The 18,904-nt window shown below is 41.6% G+C and overlaps 2 protein-coding genes across 7 annotated transcripts in view; one reads left to right on the plus strand and one right to left on the minus strand.

The window, feature by feature from the left end:
- The window catches only part of pusl1 (pseudouridine synthase like 1), a 46,105-nt gene extending 41,850 nt beyond the window's left edge, over window positions 1-4,255 (minus strand). For 2 of the 6 annotated variants that reach the window (XM_062965802.1, XM_062965801.1), the window contains exons 1-2: window positions 4,000-4,243; window positions 1,351-1,408 (exon numbers count right to left, since the gene is read on the minus strand). In XM_062965802.1, coding sequence (XP_062821872.1) covers window positions 1,351-1,408; window positions 4,000-4,058 — 117 coding nt within the window. In that variant the 5' untranslated portion in view covers window positions 4,059-4,243. Of the gene's footprint in view, window positions 1-1,350; window positions 1,409-3,999 lie in introns of all 6 variants that reach the window. The other 4 variants (XM_062965798.1, XM_062965799.1, XM_062965797.1 and 1 more) reach the window with 4 other exon arrangements.
- A 1,419-nt stretch (window positions 4,256-5,674) lies between these two features.
- Window positions 5,675-18,904, plus strand: part of acap3 (ArfGAP with coiled-coil, ankyrin repeat and PH domains 3) — a 142,725-nt gene continuing 129,495 nt past the window's right edge. Inside the window, exon 1 of the mRNA XM_062965804.1 lies at window positions 5,675-5,916. Coding sequence (XP_062821874.1) covers window positions 5,870-5,916 — 47 coding nt within the window. The 5' untranslated portion in view covers window positions 5,675-5,869. The remainder of the gene's footprint in view (window positions 5,917-18,904) is intronic.

Raw genomic sequence — 18,904 nt, forward strand, 5'->3', positions numbered from 1 at the left:
TTATTAACAATACATTTATTATTTCAGTGAATGATGAATGTCGTTGAGTCAATAATAATAATAATAATAATAATAATAATAATAATAATAATAATAATAACTTTATTTATATCCCACCACCATCTCCCCATGGGAACTCGGGACAGCTTACAACCAAAATTGAACAAAATAAAGAACGATATAACACAATTCACAATATAAAAATATAAAAACAGTAATACAATGTAAAATGAGAATATTATAACAGTTAATAAAATCAGTTAGACTGCGAACTTGTGTCTTCAGAGGGAGTGTGACCCCATCCTAACATAGGCTGTAACCCTGATCCACCTTCCGACTGACCAGGACTAACTCTGTCTTGTCTGGCTTTAGTTTCAGCTTGTTGGCCCTCATCCAGTCCATCACTGATGACAGACACTGGTTCAGGACCAGGACAGCATCCTTGGCTTTGGATGGAAAGGAGCAACAGAGTTGTGTGTCGTTGGCATAAATCTTGACACCGAACTCCAAAACTCTGGGTGATCTTTCCCAGCGGTTTCATGTAAGTCAGTGGTCCCCAAACTCATTTGTTTATTATTATTAGTATTAGATTATACTTATTATTATTAGTATTATATTGCATTACATCAGTGGTTCCCAAACTTATTTGGCCTGCCGCCCCCTTTCCAGAAAAAATATGACTCAGTGCCCCCTGGAAAGGGGGGCGTGGCTTAGAGGGGTGGGCGTGGCTCCTGTTCAAGGGGGTGGGGCCGAGCCTCTCCCCAAGTCCAAGATTCAGGGCTGGGAGGGGGAGGTGGGCGGGGCCACAAAGGGGAGGCCAGGGCTGGGATGGGCAGTTACAAGCACTGAGGCAGGGCTGAGCTTCTATCCCTGTCTTGGATACAGGGGGCGGGGCTAGAGGAGGGGGCGGGGCTTCTATACCCCCCATGTTCTAACAAGCGCCTCAGGGGAGGTATACAGAGGCTCTTGGGAAGAGGCCCCGCCCCTAGCCCCACCCTTTAGTCCTAAAAGGCCTCTCAGAAGAGATATAGATGCTCAGCCCTGTCTCGGACTCTGGAAGAAGCCACGCCCACTCCTCTAGCTCCGCCCTCTGCGTCCCAACAAGCGCCCTTGTCTTGGGCACTTGGGAAGAGACCCTCTCTGTCGGGAGGGCTTTGATTGTGTATTCCAGCCAGTATGGTGTTGGACTGGATGGCGCTTGGGGTCTGTCTCACCCAACTCTTATGATTCGATCCCAATGCTATGTGAGATATTTTGTGTTCTGTCGGCACTGAACAAGTGTCTGTATTAAGCCGCCTTGTAGAGAAAGGTGGGCTACAAATGCAGTAAATAATAAATGTTAAGACCTACCTCCAAGTAATTTTGCACTCCGAGTGTGGCCTGGTGAGGAGGCGTCTCCATCACGCCGCTGCAGAGAGGAAAGGGAATAAAAGTTGTTATTATCATCTCTTTCTTAGGCTGAGTCTACATTGTAGACTTAAATGCTATGGAATGCTTGGAAATGTATTTCTTCCCAAGAGGAGTTTGTTGTTGTTGGTGCTTTGCTAGGCTACATCTCCCAGGACTCCATAGCAGCCAAAGTGGTATCAAACTGCGTTAATTCTACAGTGTGTATGCATCATCCTATGAGGATTGTTGAAAAAATATTTATTATACATAAAAGTGGGGGGACAATATAGGTACAGGAAAGTAGGAACGAGAGAAAAAGAAGAAAGAGAAAAAAATGGGAAAGGGTATTTGGTTGCTTCCGTCCTTCCTCCTCTTGTATGACTTTAATTTTGTAATGACCAAAAACTGTCTAGAAAAGTAAGAATTCTTTCCCGCTCAAGTTTCAATTTTTCGTTAGATATTTTTCTAAAAGTCACCCGTCCGTCTTCTTCAATCCACTACCGTTATTCTCTTTTAGTAGAAATGTTAGTTTGTCCATATCTTTTATTTCCATAATTTTAATAATTTTTTTATTTAATACATTTATATCCCGCGCTTCTCACCCCGAAGGGGACTCAGAGCGGCTTACAAATTAAATTTACATCAAATATTATATTATTAGCATAGCACAATACTGGCAATAAATTACTATATTATACTATATCAATATATTGTAATATTATTATTAATATTACATGTAATATATAATATAATGTATTATTGGTATTATATCGTATTACAAAATAATATTATTAATATTATATGCATATACAATATATTATTATATATTATTGTAAATTATATTATATATATGTATACATATATTATACTAGCTGTGCCCGGCCACGCGTTGCTGTGGCGAAGTCTGGTGGTATGGGAAATAAAGTATTGAGGAATTGGTGGCAGTTAAGGTAAAGGGTAAAGGTTTTACCTTCCATTAAGTCCATTATAAATGGGTAATATAGCTGTGTGGAAGGGCCTTGAGTCTGCACTGCCGTATAATCCAGTTAAAATAGATAATCTATGTTTTATAGGCAGTGTGGAAGAGGCCTAAGTGAGGCCTAACTCTGCCTGTTCCCTGGGCTGAGTGGGTTGCTAGGAGACCAAGTGGGCGGAGCTTAGCCTTCTAACTGGCAGCAATTGGCTAAAAACAATTATTCCTCTCCCTCTAATTAGGACTTTATTTTTCTTTTCTTTTTGTTGTATCAACCTAGAGGCATGGATGAGGGGTTGTGCTGTCAATTTTCGAGGTTGTGGGGTGTTTACTTTTGTTGTTTTGTCCGCTGCCATGATGCCATCACTCTTTTATATATATAGATATATATATATAATCCAATCTGTCGTATCAGGAAAAGTATCCAGTTTCCATTTTTTGGCGAAGACTATTCTCACCACTGTTGTAAAAAAAGTAAACAGTTTGTCCATATTTCGATCTGCAAATACAGTAGTCTCGCTTATCCAACGTTCTGGATTATCCAACTCATTTTTGTAGTCAATGTTTTCAATATATCATGATATTTTGGTGCTAAATTCGTCAATACAGTAATTACTACATAGCATTACTGCGTATTGAACTACTTTTTCTGTCAAATGTCTTGTATAACATGATGTTCTGGTGCTTAATTTGTAAAAAACATAACCTAATTTGATGTTTAATAGGCTTTTCCTTAATCTCTCATTATCCAACATATTCACTTAACCAACGTTCTGTCATCCCGTTTACGTTGGATACGCTATGTAGTAATTACTGTATTTATGAATTTAGCACCAAAATATCACGATGTATTGAAAACATTGACTACAAAAATGCGTTGGATAATCCAGAATGTTGGATAAGTGAGACTCTACTGTAATCCAGTCTGTTGTATCAGGAATAGTATCCAGTTTCCATTTTTTGGCGAAGACTATTCTCGCCGCTGTTGTAAAAAAAGTAAACAGTTTGTCCATATTTTGATTTGCAAATACGTTGCATAAGTGAGAATAGGCTTTTCCTTAATCTCTCCTTATTATCCAACATATTCGCTTATCCAACGTTCTGTCGTCCCGTTTACGTTGGATAAGCGAGACTTTACTGTAACTCCGAATCGAACATACCGAGAAGATAGTATTCTGGTTTCATTGGAAAGATTTTTTGGATAATTTTTTTGTCATTCGACATGGATAGTTTTCCAATCATTCGATGAGGGTATTTATAATATTCTTGTGGGTACGATTCACTTCACCGACGTCCTTGTTCTCACGCCCCATTTCGTCAGACGTTTATCAAAACAACAAACAACTAATGTCCATCTATCAAACTACATCAAAATGCCATCTCTGACTCTTACATCCAAGACTGTTGTTTCTAAGTTTTTATTGTCCTGTTTGCATGTGTAAATTCCTGGTCAATTGATTTCCGTTGCATCCCCAGGAAGGCGATGGGCTTGTTTTATTGCTGGTGTTTGTGATAAGCATTCTAACTATTTATTTAATCAAATCATTCCGAATACCATTACTATTTATGAATCAGATTGAATCGAATTAAATCAGGCCCCTTGTGTCCCTTCAGGATGAACTCGGGCTCCTCCTTACCTATACATCGTTCCAGAGTATTGGAAGGAGATTAAATACCGAGCCTTTTGAGAAAGCATCTTCTATATTCAGATTTGGCATCCTTGATCATCCATTGTTGGCACTCTCTCCAGGATCTGGAAATGGTCAAGAGAGATGAGCCTCAAGCCACAAGCACTCACATGAGCCGCATGAGCCTCCGCCATGCCTCTTCTAACATGGCTCCTATTGCTTTCAAGTCAGTTGTCGCCTCCTGATTGCGTAGTCATACGAATCAATGAGAGAGCCTGGCCCAAGATAGGCGGGGTTGGTTTTCAGCAGAGAGAGAGAGAGAGAGAGAGAGAGAGAGAGAGATCAGCCTTAAGGGACGGAGGGAAAATTCCCAAGCTGAAAACAAAACGTGCAATCTCCTTTGTGTGCATACAGTGAAAGAGAGGTTCCACCTAAACATTAGGAAGAGCTTCCTGACATGAAGAGCTGTTCAATAGCCTGGGAGTCTGGTGATGTCTCCTTCTCAGGATGGCCATCTGTAGGGAAGGCTTTAATGGGTCTCTCTTCGAACTCTAGGAATGCTCAACAGTTCCCCACGACTCTCAAGGATATCCTTGGGCACCATCTAGCATTGTGTTCTTGGCCCTTCTAGTCTCCTTCTTTGGATATTGGATGGCCATCTGTCAGGAGGGCTTTGATGGTGGACCTCTGGAGCTTCCCTTCTAACATTTGGAATGCTCAACAATTTCCCATGACTCTCAAGGATATCCCTGGGTAACATCTAACATGCTCTTTGCCCTTCTAGTCTGCTTCTTTGGATATTGGATGGCCATCTGTCAGGAGGGCTTAGATGGTGGACTGGGTGACCTTTGGGACTCCCTTCTAACTCTGTGGAGGCTCAAGAGCATCCCATGACTCACAATGACACCCTAGGTGTTTCTGGGAGGTTTTTAAGCTGAGGCTGGATGGCCATCTGTCGGGTGGGCTTTGATTGTGGACTGGATACCCTTTGGGGCTCCCTTCCAACTCTGAGACTGCTCAACAATTCCCCATGACTCTCAAGAATATTCTAAGACACCATCTAACATTGTGTTTTTGGCCTGTCTAGTCTTCTTTGGATATTGGATGGCCGTCTGTCGGGAGGCCTTTGATGGTGGACTGGATGCCCTTTGGGGCTCCCTTCCAACTCTGAGACTGCTCAACAATTCCCCATGACTCTCAAGAATATTCTAAGACACCATCTAACATTGTGTTCTTGGCCTGTCTAGTCTTCTTTGGATATTGGATGGCCGTCTGTCGGGAGGGCTTTGATGGTGGACTAGATGCCCTTTGGGGCTCCCTTCCAACTCTGGGAATGCTCAACCATTCCCCATGACTCTCAAGAATATTCTAAGACACCATCTAACATTGTGTTCTTGGCCTGTCTAGTCTTCTTTGGATATTGGATGGCCATCTGTCGGGAGGGCTTTGATGGTGGACTGGGTGGCCTTTGGTGCTGTCTTCCAGCTCTGGGATTCAGAAGCTGCAACTGTCAGTATTCCAGGGCATGTAAGCCAAGGCTGTGGGTGTTAAGGATCCCAGGGTCTGGGGAAGAAGTGGGTTGGCGGCGCTATAACTCTTGTGTGTGGCAGCCAGGGTGCTGCCGGGCTTGGAATTGGGAGACGCTCCCTGAGCCTTTCTGACAGCTGCTGCCTCCCTCCCTCCCTCCCCATCCCAGGCCAAGCCTTGCAGGCGCTGCATCCTCTCTGCTGCCTGCATCCTCCTCCTCCTCCTCCTCCCGCCTTCCCGGCACATCTCTCCTTGCCCGCTGGACCCTTTTGCTAGCCAAGGGGCTGCTTTCCCGGAGAGGATGACCCTCCCAGGGCTGTGAGTGCTTCCTCGGCTCCGGATCGGGTGCAAGATGACGGTGGAATTCGAGGAGTGCATCAAGGACTCGCCCCGATTCCGGTAAGGACAACATGCTTCCCTTGCCTTGCATGCAAACAATCCCGTTCCAGATTGATTGGCTTTTGATCCGATTCCAATATGTGTTTGATCCCGTTCCTAGCCACTATGGATGTGGTTCCAATCCGGTTTTCATCCCATTCCAATACGTGCTTGATCACGTTCCAATCCACTACTGATGTGGTTCTGATTGCTTTTGATCTGGTTCCAATCCACTATTGATGTGATTCCAATCTGGTCCCGATCCACTTTTGATCCAGTTCCAATACATCTTCGATCCGCTTCCAATCCACTATTGAACCGGTTCTGATCCACTTTTCATCCGGTTCCAATATGTGTTTCAACCGGTTCCAATCCACTAGCGATGTGATTCCAATCTGCTTTTGATCCAGTTCCAATACGTCTTCAATCCGCTTCCAATCAACTACTGAACCGGTTCTGATCCACTTTTCATCCGGTTCCAATATGTGTTTCAACCGGTTCCAATCCACTAGCGATGTGGTTCCAATCTGGTTCTGTTCCACTTTTGATCCGGTACCAATATGTGTTTCAACCAGTTCCAATCCATTAGTGATGTGGTTCCGATCTGGTTCTGATCCAGTTTTGATCCGGTACCAATACCTGTTTGATCCGGTTCCAGTCCACTATTGATGTGCTTCCGATCCGGTTCTGATCCGCTTTTGATCTGGTACCAATACGTATCTGATCTGGTTCCAGACCACTATTGATGTGCTTCCGATCCGGTTCTGATCTGTTTTTGATCTGGTTCCAATATGTGTTTGCTCTGATTCCAATTCGCCTTTGATCCGGTTCCAATCCAGTACCGATCCAGCTCCAATCGGCTTTTGATGTTTGATCCAGTACCAATACATGTTTGACCCAGTTCCGGTCCACTATTGATGTGCTTCCGATCTAGTTCTGATCTGTTTTTGATCTGGTTCCAATATGTGTTTGTTCTGATTCCAATTCGCCTTTGATCCGGTTCCAATCCAGTACTGATCCGGCTCCAATCGGCTTTTGATGTGGTTCCAACCCGGTTCCGCTCCACTGTCGATCTGGTCAATTAGCGCTTGATCCAGTTCCGATCCATTTCCAATCAGGTTACAGTTCGCTTTGGATCTGGTTCTGATCCATTTCCGATCAGGTTACGATTTGCTTTGGATCTGGTTCTGATCCATTTCCGATCAGGTTACGATTCGCTTTGGATCTGATTCCGATCCGGTTCCGATCTGATTTGGATCACTCTGGTTCCGATCCAATTTGGATCCACACTCGAAAGACCCCACCCCAAATCTCTCCAAAAACCCAACGTAGAGGGAATGGGAGCAAATCTGGATTTCAGTGTGCCAGGAATGATTCAAGCTGCATATCCCTTGCGTTATAATCCATTTTGGTGCCGAACCATATAAGAGATCATACGGTAGTCTCGATTCAGCCGGAGGCCCCTTCTGGACGTGGATCCGGCTCCTCTGGGTTCCCATTTTCAGCCTCCACGTCTCCGTCCGAGCCAAGCCCCATTTTAGAAACCACCAAGCACATTGTGCTTCCTTTCTGTCATTTTTTATCGGCCAATGCAGCATCTGCCTCCTTTCTCCTGACGCGGGAAAGAGCCAGAGGGATCCGTTTAGGACTCCCCTTTATTCCCTTATACAAAGGCTCTCTGTTTTTAATGGAGGAAGGGGAGCGGTGGGAAGATGGAAGAAGGTGTGGGGTGGCTGGGTGATGGGATTTGTAGGTTTTTTAAAGCCCTGCTTCATCTCCATTTTCTGCAGCAGGGATGGTTCAATGTCAGTGCTGTCCATTGGTCGGCTTTTGACATATATATGTGTGCGAGCTTGGATGTAAACGATAAGAGCCAAGGCAGATTGTAGTCATTTTTATTTGATACTCAGCCTCGTCTTTCACTGTATATCATACCGACCTTATATTATATTATATTATATTATATTATATTATATTACTAGCTGTGGCATGGATGAGAGGTTGTGCTGTCAATTTTCGAGGTTGTGGGGCATTTAGTTTAGTTGTTTTGTCCGGCGCCGTGATACCATTACCCTTTTATATATATAGATATTCATACATATATGTGTGTGCGAGCTTGGATGTAAACGATAAGAGCCAAGGCAGATTGTAGTCATTTTTATTTGATACTCAGCCTCGTCTTTCACTGTATATCATACCGACCTAATATTATATTATATTATATTATATTACTAGCTGTGGCATGGATGAGAGGTTGTGCTGTCAATTTTCGAGGTTGTGGGGCGTTTAGTTTAGTTGTTTTGTCCGGCGCCGTGATACCATTACCCTTTTATATATATAGATATTCATACATATATGTGTGTGCGAGCTTGGATGTAAACGATAAGAGCCAAGGCAGATTGTAGTCATTTTTATTTGATACTCAGCCTCGTCTTTCACTGTATATCATACCAACCTTATAGTATATTAATTATGTGATATTATATTATATTCATACATATATAAACAATAAGAGCCAAGGCAGATTGTAGTCATTTTTATTTGATACTTAGCCTCGTCTTTCACTGTATATCATATTGACTTTATAGTATATTAATTATATTATATTATATTCATACATATATGTGTGTGCGAGCTTGGATGTAAACGATAAGAGCCAAGGCAGATTGTAGTCATTTTTATTTGATATTCAGCATCTTCTTTCACTGTATATCATATCGACCTTATAGTATATTAATTATATTATATACATATGTATATATGTGTGCAAGCTTGGATATAAACAATAAGAGCCAAGGCAGATTGTAGTCATTTTTAGTTGATACTCAGCCTCGTCTTTCACTGTATATCATACCGACCTTATATTATATTATATTATATTATATTCATACATATATAAGTGTGCGAGCTTGGATTTAAACGATAAGAGCCAAGGCAGATTGTAGTCATTTTTATTTGATACTCAGCGTCGTCTTTCACTGTATATCATACAAACCTTATATTATATTATATTATATTCATCATATATATGTGTGTGAGCTTGGATGTAAACAATAAGAGCCAAGGCAGATTGTAGTCATTTTTATTTGATACTCAGCGTCGTCTTTTACTGTATATCATACCGACCTTATATTATATTATATTATATTATATTACTAGCTGTGCCCGGCCACACGTTGCTGTGGCTAGGACTTAATTTTTCTTTTCTTTTTGTTGTATGAACGTAGAGGCATGGATGAGAGGTTGTGCTGTCAATTTTCGAGGTTGTAGGGCGTTTAGTTTAGTTGTTTTGTCCGGTGCCGTGATACCATTACCCTTTTATATATATAGATATTCATACATATATGTGTGTGTGAGCTTGGATGTAAACGACAAGAGCCAAGGCAGATTGTAGTCATTTTTATTTGATACCCATCATTGTCTTTCATGGTATATCATATTGACCAACTTTATAGTATATTAATTATATTATATTCATATGTATATGTATGTGCGAGCTTGGATGTAAACGATAAGAGCCAAGGCAGATTGTAGTCATTTTTATTTGATACTCAGTAGTCTTTCACTGTATATCATACCGACCTTATATTATATTATATTATATTATATTATATTATATTATATTCATACATATATGTATGCATGTCTTGGTGCATTGTTGGGAGTGCCTCGGTGAGCCGGTGAATCTGCGGCCATTCTCGGAAAAGAAGAAGAAAGGAATGGGTGTTGTCCAGAAAAAAAATATATATATATATGGGGAAGACGATGAGCCCAAAGTGTGTGTTTGTGGGATGTAAAGAGGGAAGAACAGATGGAAGGGACCCACAACGAGTGGGGGGCCCTTGTTTCTCCGTCTCTGGTCACATCAAGGTCGTTCGCGGCCTTCTGGATTCACATCTGCCGCAGGGACCACCCCCTTGGCTCTGTCTGGAGATTTCATAGAAATATAGACCTAAAAGAGACCCCCAAAGGCCATCCGGTCCAACCCCGTTCTGCCATTATTATTATTAGACGGGACCCCAGACACCATCAAAGCCCAGCCAGCAATGGACATTATTGAGAGAATATATTTATTATTATTATTATTATTACTATTACTACTACTACTACTACAAGGAAGCTCAGACACCATTAAAGTCCTCTCGACAGAGGCCCAGCCAGCCGTGGATGTCATTGAGAGAATATATTATTATTATTATTATTATTATTATTATTATTATTATTTTATTGTATGACACAGCAAACAAGATAGACCTGCTGGATTTCATATCACAAAATCACAAGTCGAACACTTCCCAAGTGTCTAGGACTGTGTGATGTATTTTCGGATGATGCTTTTTGCAGTTGGCAGATCGTAATTTTGTCAATGTTGTTATTATTATTATTATTATTATTATTATTATTATTATTATTATTATTATTATTATTATTATTATTACAAGGAAGCTCAGACACTATTAAAGTTCTCCCGACAGAGGCCCAGCCAGCTGTGGACGTCATTGAGAGAATATATTATATATTATTGTTGTTGTTGTTGTTATTATAAGGAAGCTCTCCCTCATAGCCTTCCCAGTGGAGGCCCAGCCAGCCGTTTTTACGTCATTGAGAGCATATATTATTATTATTATTATTATTATTATTATTATTACTACTACAAGGAAGCTCAGACACCATCATAGCCCTCCCAACAGAGGCCCAGTCAGCCGTGGACGTCATTGAGAGAATATATTATTATTATTATTATTACTACTACTACTACTACTACTACTACTACAAGGAAGCTCAGACACTATCATAGCCCTCCCAACAGAGGCCCAGCCAGCCATGGACATCATTGAGAGAATATATTCTATTATTATTATTATTATTATTATTATTATTATTATTATTATTATTATTATTATTACAAGGAAGCTCAGACACCATTAAAGTCCTCCTGACAGAGGTCCAGCCAGCCATGGACGTCATTGACGTATATTATATATTATATATTATTACTATTATTATTATTGTTGTTGTTATTACTACTACAAGGAAGCTCAGACACTATTAAAGTCCTCCCGACAGAGGCCCAGCCAGCCGTGGGCGTCATTGAGAGAATATATTATTATTATTATTATTATTATTATTATTATTATTATTATTATTATTATTATTATTACAAGGTATCTCAGACACCATCATAGCCCTCCCAACAGAGGCCCAGCCAGCCATGGACGTCATTGAGAGAATATATTATATTGTTGTTGTTGTATTGGATCACATGTTGGACATTTCTGAAGTGTCTAGGACTGTGTGATGTATCGGTGAATAATGCGAGGAGATCCGAGTAGGGGTGGCAGATGGTGATTTTGTCAGCGCCGATTATTTTCAAGTGCAGGCCAAGGTTTTTAGGCACTGCGCCCAGTGTGCCGATCACCACTGGGACCACCTTTCCGGGCTTGTGCCAGAGTCTTTGCAGTTCGATCTTTAAATCCTCGATATAATGTCAGCTATTCCAGTTGCTTCTCGTCGGTTTCTGTTGTCGCCTGGGGTTGGACCATACTTTGTGTTGTCGAAGGCTTTCAAGGCCGGAATCACTGGTTGGCTGTGAGTTTTCCGGGCTGTATGGCCATGATTTAGAAGCATTCTCTGCTGATGTTTCGCCTATATCTGTGGCAGGCATCCTCAGAGGTTGTGAGGTCTGTTGGAAACAAGGCAAGTGGGGTTTATATATCCAGGGTAGGAGAAAGAATTCTTGTCTGTAGGAGGCAAGTATGAATGTTGCCATTGGCAAGCTTGATTAGCATTGAATAGCCTTGCAGCTCCAAAGCCTGACTGCTTTCTTCCTCAGGGAATCCTCTATGGGGTTATAAGGTCCGTTGGAAACTAGGCAAGTGGGGTTTATATATCTGTGGGAGAAAGAACTCTTGTCTGCTTGTGGCAAGTATGAATGTTTCAATTGGCAAGCTTGATTAGCATTGAATAGCCTTGCAGCTCCAAAGCCTGGCTGCTTCCGGCCTCGGGGAATCCTCTATGGGGTTATAAGGTCTGTTGGAAACTAGGCAAGTGGGGTTTATATATCTGTGGGAGAAAGAACTCTTGTCTGCTTGTGGCAAGTATGAATGTTTCAATTGGCAAGCTTGATTAGCATTGAATAGCCTTGCAGCTCCAAAGCCTGGCTGCTTCCGGCCTCGGGGAATCCTCTATGGGGTTATAAGGTCTGTTGGAAACTAGGCAAGTGGGGTTTATATATCTGTGGGAGAAAGAACTCTTGTCTGCTTGTGGCAAGTATGAATGTTTCAATTGGCAAGCTTGATTAGCATTGAATAGCCTTGCAGCTCCAAAGCCTGGCTGCTTCCGGCCTCGGGGAATCCTCTATGGGGTTATAAGGTCTGTTGGAAACTAGGCAAGTGGGGTTTATATATCTGTGGGAGAAAGAACTCATGTCTGCTTGAAGCAAGTATGAATGTTGCCATTGGCAAGCTTGACTAGCATTGAATAGCCTTGCAGCGTCAAAGCCTGACTGCTTCCTGCCTCGGGGAATCCCCTATGGGGTTATAAGGTCTGTTGGAAACTAGGCAAGTGGGGTTTATATATCTGTGGGAGAAAGAACTCTTGTCTGCTTGAGGCAAGTATGAATGTTGCCATTGACCTTTTGGATATAGTTTTGGAGTACAATTACTTTAGATTTGGTTCTCAGTTTTACTTGCAAACGTTCAGTGTTGCAATGGGGAGCCCCCTAGCCCCCACTCTGGCTAATCTTTTCATGTCTACTTTGGAACAAATGTGGATCCTTAATGGCACCAGGAACCAATTACTACATGATATAATATATTATGGAAGATTTATAGACAACATTTTTCTAATTTGCAATACTAAGGAAACTGCAACACAACTTAGCACATGGTTAAATACAATACATGACAATATAAAATTCACCAGTACCTATAGCCATACAAGCATTAATTTCTTGGATGTCACAGTATACAAAAAATGGCAAGAGATTGATGGTCAAAAATTATAGAAAGCCAACAGATAAAAATTCCATAATGCACTGTCTGGAACAACATAGGATTCCCTCAGTTTCCAACGGACCTTATGACCTCACAGAGGATTCCCCTAGGCAGGAAGCAGCCAGGCTTTGAAGCTGCAAGGCTATTCAATGCTAACCAAGCTTGCCAGTGGCAACATTCACATGCTTAAGCAGCTGAGGGGGAAAAGGAAAGGGTCCAAGGCTGTTAGGAATGGTGGAAGTTGTAGTCCAAAACATCTGGAGAGCCAAACTTTCTCCAACGAAAAAAACAGTGACTTCTTTGACGGACGCTTTCACCCAGCGCTGGGAGGTTTCCAAGCTGGTTTCTTCCTCCACTATTGTATCGTGGTTGAAATTACAGTCATTATTTCTAAATTGGCATCTAGTCGCATAAGGGAGCATATGCCTTCTTTATAAAAAAAAAATGCAAATCCGTCTCCTTTTCTGTCTTGTGTTTTTTTGGCAAAGTCCCAGTTGTTGTTCCATCAAGGAGACAGAAGGAAAGAAGGAAACACGGCCAGCTTTTCTCTTCCTATTCTTCCTCTCTGTGTGTCTGTCTCCGGGCTGTGTGGCCACGTTCCAGAAGCATTCTCTCCTGACGTTTCACCCACATCTGTGGCAGGCATCCTCAGAGGTTGTGAGGTCTGTTGGAAACGAGGCAAGTGGGGTTTATATATCTGTGGAATGCCCAGCATATTATTTAAGACCACGCTAACAGACACCGTGTCAGACTACACAGAGAAGCTATTGAAATCCGCAATCATGGGGATGATTTCAACAGAAAGGAGGAAACCATGAAAATGAACACAATCTGGCTACGAGTCTTGAAAAAAAAATCTAAAATCACGACAGTAAATAAAGAGCAAAAATCAGAAAACAGTGGAATTCCAGACAGGAAACAACGAGGGCCAGATAACACCTCCCAACAAAGGATTCCCCCCAGGCAGGTTTGAAGGTGCAAGGACATTCAATGCTAATCAAGCTGGCTCATGGCAACATTCACACTGGCCTCCAACAGAGAAGATTTCATTCTTCCAACCTGGATATATAAACCCCACTTGCCGAGTTTCCAACAGACCTTACAACCTCACAGAGGATTCTCCCCGAGACAGGAAGCAGCCAGGCTTTGAAGCTGCAAGGCCATTCCATTCTAATCTCAGGGCCTCTCCCATCTCAAATTGATCTCCAATGAATCCGCAGCACTTTACCTGTTATCTTGTGTTTACAATTTTTATAATATGCACTTTACTTAGTCTATTATCATAGACTAATATCATTAATATTATCATATTAAGTGTGTGTTTTTAATTCTATAGGTTAATATTTTAAATTTTATAATTTGTGTATGTTTTTTGTTTTATTGATGTATTGTATACTGTTATTGCTTTTATCTGGTATTATCTGTAAACCACCCCGAGTCCACTTCAGGGGAGATAGAGGCGGGGTATAAATAAGCATATTATTATTATTATTATTATTATTTTATTATTATTTTGTATGACACAGCAAACAAGATAGATATGCTGGATTTCGTATCACAGAATCACAAGTCGAACACTTCCCAAGCGTTGTTTATTATTATTGTTGTTGTTGTTGTTGTTGTTGTTATTATTATTATTATTATTATATTATTATGACACAGCAAACAAGATAGATATGCTGGATTTCGTATCACAAAATCAGAAGTCAAACACTTCCCAAGTGTCTAGGACTGTGTGATGTATTTTCGGATGATGCGTGCAGATCCCAGTAGGGTGGCCTTTTGCAGTTGGCAGATCGTAATTTTGTCAATGTCTATTGTTTCCAAATGCCTACTGAGATCTTTTGGCACGGCACCCAGTGTGCCCGTCACCACCGGGACCACATGCACTGGTTTCTGCCAGAGTCTTTGAAGTTCAATCTTGAGGTCCTGATAGCCGCTGAGTTTTTCCTGTTGTTTTTCGTCAATGCGACTGTCACCTGGGATGGCAACATCAATGATCCAACCCCTTTTCTTTTCCACAACTGTGATGTCTGGTGTGTTGTGTTCCAGAACTTTGTCAGTCTGGATTTGGAAGTCCCACAGTATCTTTGCATGCTCATTTTCCAAGACTTTTGCAGGTTTGTTATCCCACCAGTTCTTTACTGCTGGCAGGTGGTACTTGAGGCATAAGTTCCAATGAATCCTTTGGGACACATAGTTGTGCCTCTGTTTGTAGTCTATCTGTGCAATTTTCTTATAGCAGCTGAGGAGATGATCAATGGTTTTGTTGGTTTTCTTGCACAGTCTGCATTTTGGGTCATCAGCTGATTTTTCGATCTTGGCCTGAATTGCCTTTGTCCTGATGTCTTGCTCCTGGGCTGCAAGGATCAGGCCTTCTGTCTCCTTCTTCAGGGTCCCATTCGTGAGCCAGAGCCAGGTCTTCTCCTTGTCAGCTTTTCCTTCAATTTTGTCAAGGAACTTTCCATGCAATGTTTTGTTGTGCCAGCTTTCAGCTCTAGTTTGTAGTGCGGTTTTCTTGTACTGATTCTTTGTCTGCTGTGCTTTGAGGAGTTTCTGATTTTTGACTTCAATCAAAGCAGGTTCTTCACTTTGTTTTACATATTCTGCCAGGGCATGTTAATAATAATAATAATAATAATAATAATAATAATAATAATTATTATTATTATTATTGTTATTATTATTATTATTTTGTATGACACAGCAAACAAGATAGATATGCTCGATTTCTTTTCACAAAATCACAAGTCGAACACTTTCCAAATGTCTAGGACTGTGTGATGTATTTTCAGATGATGCACGCAGATCCCAGTAGGGTGGTTGTTGTTGTTGTTGTTGTTGTTGTTGTTGTTGTTGTTATTAATATTAATCAAGGTGATCAATTGCAACATTCCAACAGACAAGAGTTTTCTCCCATCCTGGACCTCCCACAGATATATAAACCCCACTTGCCTCATTTCCAACAGACCTCACAACCTCTGAGGTTGCCTGCCATAGATGTGGGCGAAACGTCAGGAGAGAATGCTTCTGGGACATGGCCATACAGCCTGGAAAACTCACAGCTTTGCTCTCAGGTGTACTGGAGGTTTTCCTAGGACCTATGTCAATATTTAGATTTGATCCCATTGCGTCTTGGGATGTATCTACACCTAAAGTTAGACCTCACTTTTCAGTGCCGTGAGTCAATACGAAGTAATCGTGGGAGTTGTAGTTTGACAAGTACCAAAGCCTCTATTTCGGAAAGCATTTCCCTCCCAGTTATGGAAGCCTTGACCTCACAGTTATCTGTTTATCATGTTTGGAAGAAGAGTCACTGAGGACAGTGATGTCCGGGAAACACAGTGAGTCACTTTTATAAACTATTTCTGAGTTGAGCTGAGTCCAAGCTCCAGTTTAATTCAGGAAAGAAAATAGGGGCGAATGAAACGCAGCTCCTCGGAAATTTGGAAATCGAGGGGTTGGCGTCAGCGGACTCCTCCGTCCTTGTAGAGGCATGTATTATTTTTTGCGCTCAGGTAAACAATGGTAATTACCTTGAAAGACCTGTTTGGAGTGCTGTTTTTTTTTAATTTGACCGGGTTCTGCCAGGTATTTTTCATCCAATCACATTAAAACAATGTTGAGTCTGGAATAAAGTTTGTTATACATCGAGTTCACAGAAACCACCACTCTCTCGACCATTAAAGAAGTGTTTTCAGCTCCTCCAGAGACTAGAACGTGGATCAAAGTATTCAAATAATAATTTAATTTAAGTAATAGTCTAATAATAATAATAATAATAATAATAATAATAATAATAATAATAATAATAATAATAATAATAATAATTTTTGCCAACTGCAAAAGGCCACCCTACTGGGATCTGCGCGCATCATCCAAAAATACATCACACAGTCCTAGACACTTGGGAAGTGTTTGACTTGTGATTTTGTGATATGAAGTCCAACATATCTATCTTGTTTGCTGTGTCATAATAAAATAATAATAATAATAATAATAATAATAATAATAATAATAATAATAATAATAAACACTTGGGAAGTGTTCGACTTGTGATTTTGTGATACGAAATCCAGGATATCTATCTTGTTTGCTGTGTCATACAACATCATTGTGTCAATAATAATAATAATAATAATAATAATACGATCATAATAATTGACCAAGGACCTCTTTGACCAGAGACCACTTTGATATTATTATTATTATTATTATTATTATTATTATTATTGACACAACGACATAGTATGACACAGCAAACCAGCATATCTATCTTGTTTGCTGTGTCATACTATGTTGTTGTGTCAATAAGAATAATAATAGTATCACACAGTCCTAAACACTTGGGAAGTGTTTGACTTGTGATTTTGTGATACGAAATCCAGCATATTCTCTGTCATACGGTGTTTTTGTGTCATAATAATAATAATACAGTAGAGTCTCACTTATCCAACATAAACGGGCCGGCAGAACGTTGGATAAGCGTTGGATACCGAAATCCATGGATGCTCAATTTCCATTATATTCAACTAGTTTTGCCTGGGTTATTAGAAGTCATTTTTTATTTGACAAAATGCATAAGGTTGTGGGTGAACTATAACTCACATCATGCCAGGTTAACTCCCGAAACTATCAATACTTAAAATTTGTTATGTTGGGCAAATGTGCTCTAGATGCATCACCGGTGGGGTTCAGTGTGCTCCCTTGCTGTAGGGTAAACTACAACTCATACTATGGTGAGTCGGTCCAGTACCTTTGTTTGGTCATGGGGGTTCTGTCTGCCAAGTTAGGTCCAGGTCCAAACTGAATGTAAAGTTGACCAAAAGGTGATTCGTAACCCTTTTGGTACTAATGTTGGAGAACGGTCCCTGGTCCAAGTGGTCTCTGGTCAAAGTGGTCACGGGTCCAAGTGGTCCCTGGTTAAAGTGGTCCGTGGTCAAAGTGGTCCGTGGTCAATGTGGTCCCTGGTCAAAGTGGTCCGTGATCAAAGAGGTCCCAGGTCAAAATGGTCTGTGGTCAAAGAGGTCCCTGGTCAAAGTGGTCCCAGGTCAAAGTGGTCTGTGGTCAAAGAGGTCCCTGGTCAAAGTGGTCCCTGGTTAAAGTGGTCTGTGGTCAATGTGGTCCCTGATCAAAGTGGTCTGTGGTCAATGTGGTCCCTGGTCAAAGTGGTCTGTGGTCAATGTGGTCCCTGGTCAAAGTGGTCTGTGGTCAATGTGGTCCCTGGTTAAAGTGGTCCCTGGTCAATGTGGTCCCTGATCAAAGTGGTCTGTGGTCAATGTGGTCCCTGGTCAAAGTGGTCTGTGGTCAATGTGGTCCCTGGTCAAAGTGGTCTGTGGTCAATGTGGTCCCTGGTCAAAGTGGTCTGTGGTCAATGTGGTCCCTGGTCAAAGTGGTCTGTGGTCAATGTGGTCCCTGGTCAAAGTGGTCCCTGGTCACAAAAAAGGTTGGGAAACCTGTGATGTAAGTGGACATCTCTGCCACATACACACATACAGATTTTCTCTTTCATAATATGTAGAATAGATAGACGAAGAACCTCTGGCTGAGAATGCTCAGTGTCCTGAACTGCAAATCCCATGTTCCATAGTTGCAGTCGGAAGTGGAATTGGGGCACGATGATTGTGGCTCATAGATCAGAAGATAGGATGGAAGAGTCATCTTCTGCGTCAAGGTTTCCACCTGTTCTTTGGTCGCTTTATCTGTTGCCCAGAGCAGTGGGAACCCCAGGATGCAACGTGAGCGACGGGGGAGGGGGGGGGGATTCCTCACACGGAACCCACTCTTCATATTATGTGGGGCGGCTCACGTGTCACATCGGGCACATCAATGTGACAGCCGCACCCCAGGAGCTGCCTCTTTCATCGTGGGCCTGTCAGGCGCATTCGGCTCCCGACCCATCACCTGGAAAGGCCCCATATGCTCCCCATTGCCTCTCCCCTCGGCAAGAAGCAGCTGCCCTATGAGATGCAGCAAGCTGGCAAGGGCTTTCCTTCCTTCCATCCATCCATCCA

This window comes from Anolis carolinensis, unplaced genomic scaffold, assembly GCF_035594765.1.
Source record: "Anolis carolinensis isolate JA03-04 unplaced genomic scaffold, rAnoCar3.1.pri scaffold_15, whole genome shotgun sequence".
Classification (NCBI taxonomy): Eukaryota; Metazoa; Chordata; class Lepidosauria; order Squamata; family Dactyloidae; genus Anolis; species Anolis carolinensis.